Source organism: Gadus chalcogrammus, chromosome 5, assembly GCF_026213295.1.
Source record: "Gadus chalcogrammus isolate NIFS_2021 chromosome 5, NIFS_Gcha_1.0, whole genome shotgun sequence".
NCBI lineage: Eukaryota > Metazoa > Chordata > Actinopteri > Gadiformes > Gadidae > Gadus > Gadus chalcogrammus.
The window spans coordinates 10,765,754-10,774,324 of record NC_079416.1 but is presented as its reverse complement, the minus strand read 5'-3'; the positions used below and the strand labels follow the sequence as shown (position 1 = coordinate 10,774,324).

The following is an 8,571-nucleotide window of genomic DNA, read 5'->3' as shown; positions in this document are numbered from 1 at the left end:
CTGTGACCGGATAGACATTTGTTAATACTTTGGACAAGGCCTCACAAATACATCTTGTGGAGGATGCTGGCAAAACACATAGGCAAACCAAAAAGAAAAACAGCATCATTAAAGTAATACAAAAATATTTTCTTTTTATTATGGCAGATCAGAACATAACCCGAACAGTGACACAAAATGCAGTTGTAGAAAAGATACAAAGCTCTCATGTATGTTTCTCTTACACCAATGGTAAAATGTGCAACACAATAATTTAACTGCTTCTAACTGACCTTCTGGTCAGAAGAACTGTTTGAGTACGAGTACGCTTTGCCGAGCACTATTCTGTCTCTGAGCAGTTTGAAGAAGGCGTAGTAGTTGCTGAAGAGAATCAGGGCCAGCGATATCGTCTGATGCCACTTTTCTGAGCATATTAACGAGTACAGTTGGTAGAATATCATGGCACCCTCCAGTATGATGAGCATGTTCAGTATCCTCAGTGGCTTGTTGAAGAAGAACTGCGAATCAAAAGAAGGAATCAAGGGTCAACGATCTAACAACACCAACAGTCCCCTCAGTGTAGCCCTCTGCTTTAGGGAAAGATTTTAATGCAACTGATGGATTTTTCAGGCGAAAAAATAGCAGAGTATGTTGTTGTATTTACAATTAGGGAAATTAGCAGATGCTTTTGTCCAAAGCAACTCGCAACCATTCATATACAATTAGATACATACAGGATTAGGTGTCTTGCCCCGGGACAACTCGACACTCGAACTAGCAGCCTTCCGGTTACAAGTCAAGCCGCTCTTCCCCCTGAGACACTGCCGCAGCAGTCACTTAAAGCGTCTGCCGTTGTGTCGGGGGGGGGGGCTGCTAGCTCTGGGGATACTCACGTAGAAGCGGTAGTGGGACACGTCGGAGGGCACCGCCACGTTGTAGTGACCCATGGCCTTGTAGACGTTCTTATTGTGTTTCACCAACACGCCCTGGGGCCACATGTACTCCACCGTCCATCTGGTTCAGAGCACAGAGTACCAGTTAGTCGAGAATCGGATGGAGTGGTTTCGATGGTTCAATTGAAAGCACAACATAAAGGTCGTCGTTCGGGACATTTGCATCAGCTTGAAGTATGTGGAAAATGTTGCTGAGAGCGGCACTCCAGTAGGATCAAATGGCTTGATAAGCAGGAACCAAGACTACACAAACATCACCGTCCTTCTGCGTGTTTTAACCGCAGCCGGAAGGCATTTGGAGAGATCTGGTGGAACAGGTTCATTTAATAGGCTGGGGCTGAACAAACTCCTGTATAGCGCTGCTGAAGAGCTAAACCTGCTCAACCGGAACCGGTTTGCATTTCACTTCTGATCTTAATTATATACCCGCATGTTCAAAGTGGATTTGTGTTTAATTATATAATAGAAGCAACACCGTTCCATGAAGTCTAACAAGTTGGAAGTCAATCCACCCTTAACTTTACTTGACTCCCTCTCTACAACAACAAACTCCCCGAGGTGTGTTGCAAAGTGGATGGATGATTGTATCCTTACGCCACTCAAGCGGTCAACACTTAAAGGTTTAAACTGGGAGTGGATCACACTCTAATGCCAGCCAGGCTCATCCCAGCGTGCGCCACATAGAAGAACCCTCCCCGTGGTTTGTGCGTGGTGTATACGTACATGTGCTGCAGGACGTTGGAGCAGAGCGAGGGGTCTACTTTCTGCCAGCAGCCCAGGTGGGCGGCGGCTTTGTGGAGCAGGTCACAGTAGCGCGGCGGCAGCAGGTGTCTCATGAGGATGACGGACGTGCTGACGGACACCAGGATGAAGAGCTCACAGGACCAGCGCTTGTCTACGTACTGGGTACTCTAACGGGGACACACAACGACAAAACTTAGTAACAAAAATCCAGGATACAATTGGGTAACGTTTTACACAGAATAAAAACCCTGACGTCCCTATTTAAAAAATGTATAAAAGAAAATAATTGTTTCCTGAAAATCAGAGATTTCCTGCCACAACATCCATAACCCACTTCATCCCAGTCCCTCATCTCTCTCCCCCATAATACCTGAGCCAGATAAAAGCTATGGAGGGTGAAGACATCGATTCAAATTCAAAATATGAAATACTGCGTGCAAAACATAACTCTAAAGTGCTACGCTTATTAACATGCTCCACTAAACCCTTAAGCCCATAGCTCTGGGAGCACGAATATCGCCCTAATATTTCAGGCCGGACAAAAACAAACATAAGGTCAACAACCCTGCCAAAACCCGCCCTTCCGGACCACTCACCTTGACAAACCAGACGGGCACGAAGGCCACGTAGTAGGCACTGAGCATGGAGCTGACCAGCACCTCCTTCATGCGCCAGTTAAAGTCCATCTTCAGGTACTCCACCTCCTTGCGGATGAGGTCCGGCGAGAGGCAGCAGGCGTGGGTGGGCATGGCCTGGACGCCGTACAGCTGGCTGGTGTGCTGCTTCCAGGTCTCCTTGAGCACCGTAAGGTAGTCCCTGCCCTTGCCCACGCTGCCCACCTCCTTGGAGCCGATGCTGGCTATGGGCGAGAGAGGTCCCCCGCGCCGGAAGTCACAGGTCAGCCGGAAAAAAGGAATGTACATCCCAAAACTGAGAGAGGGGGAGGAAAGAGCGGGAAGAGAATTTGCAGAGTTTCAAGTCAATTCTGCATGTGGGGACATGTGGGGCTAATCTGCAAGGCACCACAGCAGCACGGGTATGTGGACCTTTGTGAATCTTTCTTGTTCTATTCAATGAGGTGCCATCACATGTATCTCTGCCAACCATGTATGGCAGAGGGTTTTACATTTGACCCGTCTGAGTGTGGTGCCGGCCGGGGACTTACGGGTAGCAGAGAAAGAGCAGGCTGAGGACCGAGTAGGTCCTGAAGAGGTATATGAGGGACCGACACAGGCTCCAGCCCGTCAGAGTGAGCACGGCGAAGCGTGCCATCACCAAGAAAATGGAGTGAGGGAAGGAGAGCTTCCCACTCTGTGACGCCTTTTGAAAAAGACAGAAGGAGGTCAGAGACGGAGTGACGGGGAAGCGCAGTACACTGGGAGAACTACTGTAGTGAAAACGCTGCTTTAATGCGGTTGAGCGTGGTATTCATTTACAAATATGTGACCGGCATGAATCAAAGTAAAACACTTACCTCTTTCACAATCGCTGCAATTAACCTCCGAGCCAGTATTATGATTGTGAACACCAGCATATTATAGTCAATAAGGTGAAAGTTCTGCATGTAAAAGAAGAAGAAATAATCGTTCAGCATGCAATCAACTGCATCCTTTCAAAGTCATCAGAAAAAGGCATGACCAATAACGGTGCAATAGCAACTACTGCAAATCAAGACAGACCAAGTCAAAAGCAATTGCACCCAAGCAACTACCCAAACCAGAGGGGGCCAAGAACCGGAACCAGCCGGTTGGAATCGACCTGGCAGAGAAACTCACCAGCGAGGTGTGGGAGGGGGGGTGTGAGGGAGGGTACCACCACACCGTCTTGTAGATGTTGACGTAGTGGACGAACAGGGCGACCAGGTGGCAGAAGAACAGGTGGAGCTCGAAGAGCACATTGCGGTCCAGCGACAGCTCGGGGATCTTGCAGTGCTTCAGCGGCACCACGGTCTGGGTCGCCAGGGGGGGGCTGGACATGCCCGCTCCAGAGCCGTTCCTGAGGGTGGGGCGAGAGCCGGTCTGAAAACAGGAGGACTACTTCCAAGACGAGGCCCAACTAGAGGTCATTCTGTTTTGAGGCAGCATGAGACCCTTTTTTTCACCGTAGGACAAACGCAGGTTTTGCTTATAACGCTAACTAGGGGTCTGCTACTTTGATGTAGCAGAGCACGAGTAGCTAACTAAACTAGGGAAGACACCACATACGCAACACATTGGTGCTATGATTGACTCCTTTGTTTATCCTACCATAACTCAGTCTCTAAACACTGCCATTTTCTATTTTTAAATGCGCTCTGTGCTATGTCTCCAGTTTACTCTGCATGGAGGAGAAGGAGGGAGAGCCTGATTTCAATGGAAGGGGTCATTTCCTGTGAAATGTAATTGTTGGTTTGTTAGCGACCTTTCTCCCCACCATTCAAACCACTAAATCGCAATTAGAAACCCCCTGACCACAGTAGGTGGAGATATCCGTTGTCTGTTATAGCGAGACTAGTCCTGTGATGAGACCTCTGTGAAAAGGGTCTAAAGGCCTGGCCTGTATGAAAATACCTGTTGCATTAAGGGTGGTCTCAATGACAGTGAAACTTACTACTAGAAACTTAAGTTATACTACATATTCCCCAAGATACATACTTATAAGCTATATACAACTATGGTTTTAAGCATGCGTTACGTATACTATTATTATATAATATGTTTGTCTCCGCTCAACTGTGAAATAAAGGACTTCATGAGGTCATGTATTACATTATCCTTCCTTATGACCAAACCCCCTAGTGTGCTGGCTCCAAATGCTGAACCCCTCTACCGCACAGGATTCACGAGTCCTCTCACCTTGTTCGTGAACGCACCCCCGTTACAGGAGAACTCGTGGAATGATTGCCATTGCTCACGGAGCCTGGCTCACTGTTCAGTGGTGACCTACAGTAAGCGGTGCGGTTTGCTCCTCTCCTTCCACCAGCCATAGCAGACAATCCTCGCTTCAATCTTTATTGTTGTGGTTGGTTGTTTTCTTCACTTGAAGGCGCTGATACCTAGGTAAGAAGAGATACCGCACACCCCATGAACCCTCCTCCATGTCTCCCTACAACCTTTGTAACATTGCCATCCAATTACTGATATACACTTTGAGATAGTCATGATGCAGTTAAGTATTTTGGAATCTATTACCCTAAACATTATTAACTACATAATTAAATCGCATCTTTATTTTGCTTTCACTGAATCCTAGCTAAAGTAAAACATACCCATTGCAATATTACCTCACCTGCTTGAACCCCATTATTATTTAATAATGAGCATTGCCAAACTTACATTAGCATCCTCACGTTGTTTTTATTAAGGTTAAGTTTGCGGAAGCTGACTTTGCTAGCTCTATGGCTCGTTGCATAAAGTGCAGACTAACCTGGGTCCTCGGAAACATGGAGATGTATAACCCCGCGGGGGGCTGCATGCAAAACGTGTTCCTACAATAATCCACCAACTGCTATCTTTCCGCCAAGATGGGAACATGCATGCTCGACAAAATACAAAAGACTGAGGCCTTGCTAGCTGGCTAGCTAGCCTAACCCCAAACCAAAAGGAGAGGAAACCACAAGTAGATCATTCTTACCCAGTGGCAAGTAGTGGTCTATGTTAGGAGCTCCGATACGGTGAGGCGTTCGGGATTAAAAACAAGTATTTCTACGGTTCCACGTGGAAATAACTGCGAGAATGTCATTATAATTAACGTGGATACTCATTGTTGATGTGAAATAGCTACCAGTGTTGGAGAGGGGGCGCGGATACGTTTGGTCACGTGGGAGGAGTGTTTTAAAGAGACAATAACACGAGAAGAAACGGCAAGGGTTCAGCCCTTCACGCAACTTCGTGTTAAGCCTTAACGCAAACTTGAGTGATATAGTGATCCCTGGAATACCTCAACAGTCAAGGAATCCGTGTGAAAGCAGACAGATGTGCAGACACTGGCGTTGTCCACGCCTCCGTTCCACAACTGTATTTATTTCCCCCCGTTGAGCGTTTACGAGACACTACGGCACGTGGCGGCGGTCCAAATTAGAAGTATGACTAGGTTTATTTATAGACTAGTGTTTAAAAAGAACATGCCGGTTTTGCATGTATTGCCATTTAGTTTATACTAAATGGTAATGTTAGCTGTTAACATTAGAATTAAATGACCTCAATGCCTTCGAAATATACATGTAACAATTTTAACTTTTAAAACCAGATTAAATAAATCCACTGATGAGTTATCTCTTTGTATAGTCCAAGAGGTAAATATTGGTATATTATGCCGTAACCGGGGCAGATAAATGTGCACACTTTAGTTTCATTCCGAACAATTGGCTTCAATACATTTCTAGAGGCACTCTTGTCTTTGCAGTAACTCCTTTCAGACTCATACGAAAATACAATGTTTCAGCATGTTTTGTAAGAATTAGAAACAAGACAGAAAATTCAGAAAGACAAAGTTTATGTCAAGTTGTAATGAGCAGCCAACTTTAGACAAACATTTAAACCTTTTTTTGTATCAAAAATGTAAAAAGTAGTAAAATTATGTACTCAATTGTAATATGGAAAAAACTTCATAAAAATGTTTCAAGTTAAAAAGTCATTGGCAAATTAGCAACTGAAAATAGTTGAGTCTGTGAAACCTGAGTGTCGGAAATACAGTTGCATTTGCACTTCCTGTGCCCTTTCAAGACCTGAGGACAGAGGAAATTATGTAATTAATTGGGACCAATCAAAGCTCATAGATTCATTTCCTTCCAAAAAAAACATGCCATCACAAATTATTCCATACTCCCCAATTAGCGCAATTAAGAGCAGCAATGTGCTTAATCCATTTAGTATGTAAAAGATGATCATTAGTAATAATCATCTCAAAAATAATCGTACACATGCCAGCTTTGCATACAATTTCTATGCATGCATCAGGTTTGCATTTGGACACATGTGAAAGATCACCCATATAAGTATGAATTAAGAAAGTTAATATTTTCGCCTCTTAATGTCTCCCTCAGAAGACATTTTAATCAAAATGCACTCCAGAACCAACCTATAGTCTGATGGAAATTTCCCAACAAGAACATTTATTGCCCATGACTTTTTACCAATGATCAAGTGATGAGTGTGACTCTTCAATTACCACGATTCCTTCACTGAGGTATAGCACACAGTATTCCAACATCCACCGTACGTATCGACCACCTAGAAAGAGAAAGACCAAATGAGCCTAGGCCATGCAAGCGCAACACTGGACCAGACGCATGCAACAGTGACATTCTATAACAGGATCATGCAACTTGAGCTGAAAGATATTTTTTGACCAATAGGAGTTCACACGATTTGAGTGTATTCTTCACTATAAAAAATAAAATCAAGTTATTTTTTTTGCAGTGAAATGAATGGACCATTGTTATTTGAGCAAGACTTGCATTACAACCATTTCTGGTTGTTTTGTACAGCTAATTTTGCTCGGAATACATTACTAATAGCAGCTTTTAATTAAGCGTTTTTTTTTTTTTAGGGTAACAGTTTTGGGTGACTTGCATGACTTGAATTTTAAAACAGAAAACAAAACATAAATCTAACAGATGAGTGTTGGGGTTAGGTTTTACCTTCTTGTGGCGATCTTTTGGCTTTTAGAATCCTCCCCTCTGCGATTTTTTTCTTTTATAACAAAAACATCCAGCATGACTTTGCATCAGTCAAGTAAGATCCCTGTAAGCTTGATTTGAAATACTGATGAAACTCAGTCATATCAAATGGTTGAAGATACGTGGCTCTCTGGGAGCTCCAAGAGGTATGCTAGCTAAAGGTTGACGACAATATACATGTTAGAGCACTATATTATCAAATGGCAAACAGCTTTTTGTCAATACCACAATAATAACCTTTTATTTTTGGAGGATAGTAATGACAACACTGTAGAGGAGAATCCCAGGACTGAAAGGGTTTTCACGGGCTGCTTTTTGTCTTTGTTAAACAAAATTACGTTTTTTTGTTGGAATCATTTTTCAAAAGCATAAAAAAAAAGTACTAAACTAAAATATATATAATAATATTTTGATACAACAAATGCAAAATACGATTTTTAGAATGAGAAGAATGTACTAGGCTTTATTGATACAACGCAATGCAGCAACACAAATGTTTGATATATTTAGTATCCTATTTAGCATAGAGCACACAATACTTTTGGAAACTATGCGACTTAAGAACATAAACATACGTCCTGGGATTATGCACATAATATTGAATTGGCAGCAGATTATTAATCCGTTAACAGGTCCTTTTAGTCTTGACTGAATTTAGAACAAAAAATAGATTGCGGATCAATTTTAGAAAATAAATTGTTAAAGGACACAAATTCCTGGTGTTGCCAAATGAATGTTAATGGAGTAAAAAGTAATTGTTTTGAATACGATTTCACGAGTCGATCCGAATTCAAATAGGATTTAGATAAAAATTATATATACAAAAAAAAAAATGCAGGACAGCATACCTCTACACGTTTTGATTCATTCATAACAGCACAAAAAAGGCTGCGTTAGGATTTGCATCTTAAACTAGTCTATTTAATGAAGTTACATTGGGACACTCGCAATATTCATTTTTTGTGGGTTCATTGACGACATTTGAAATGCAGCCTAAATAAGACTGCTTAATCGCCACAAACACATATTATTGGGAACTAAGTGAAATGATAACCATTGAACAAAATGCCTAAACATTACTTTATCTGATTATATTAAATGTAACCAGGATCCTAGACCTAAACCGCCAACCACACTAAAACATTTTATGAAACGCTATAAACAACAAAACGTCCTGCATTTGCAGATTAATGTGGCACGCTGCAATGCACCCAACATATCTCCTCTAGTTTAGTA

The 8,571-nt window shown here is 42.8% G+C and overlaps 2 protein-coding genes across 2 annotated transcripts in view; both read right to left on the bottom strand.

The window, feature by feature from the left end:
- Positions 1 to 115: 115 nt before the first annotated feature.
- On the bottom strand, positions 116 to 8,565 carry tmem39b (transmembrane protein 39B). The gene is made up of 10 exons (XM_056590075.1): positions 6,825 to 8,565; positions 5,289 to 6,381; positions 4,511 to 4,710; positions 3,452 to 3,671; positions 3,151 to 3,234; positions 2,842 to 2,996; positions 2,273 to 2,606; positions 1,656 to 1,843; positions 873 to 993; positions 116 to 497 (listed from the first exon to the last, which is right to left on the bottom strand). Exons 3-10 carry the CDS (start codon positions 4,639 to 4,641, stop codon positions 264 to 266), a joined length of 1,467 nt encoding a protein of 488 aa, XP_056446050.1. The 5' UTR covers positions 4,642 to 4,710; positions 5,289 to 6,381; positions 6,825 to 8,565; the 3' UTR covers positions 116 to 263.
- LOC130382106 (syncoilin-like) overlaps positions 8,448 to 8,571 on the bottom strand; it is a 1,970-nt gene continuing 1,846 nt past the window's right edge. Inside the window, exon 4 of the mRNA XM_056589715.1 lies at positions 8,448 to 8,453. Within this exon, the coding sequence (XP_056445690.1) occupies positions 8,448 to 8,453 (6 nt within the window). The remainder of the gene's footprint in view (positions 8,454 to 8,571) is intronic.

Bases quoted from the DNA above. Each gene is read 5' to 3' on its own strand.
- tmem39b (XM_056590075.1), bottom strand. From the start codon at position 4,641: ATGGCTGGTGGAAGGAGAGGAGCAAACCGCACCGCTTACTGTAGGTCA. The intron at 3,235-3,451 runs GTGAGTTTCTCT...TTTTACATGCAG, and splicing joins CCCCCTCCCACACCTCGCTG to AACTTTCACCTTATTGACTA. The intron at 498-872 runs GTGAGTATCCCC...TTTGATTCGCAG, and splicing joins TGTCCCACTACCGCTTCTAC to TTCTTCTTCAACAAGCCACT.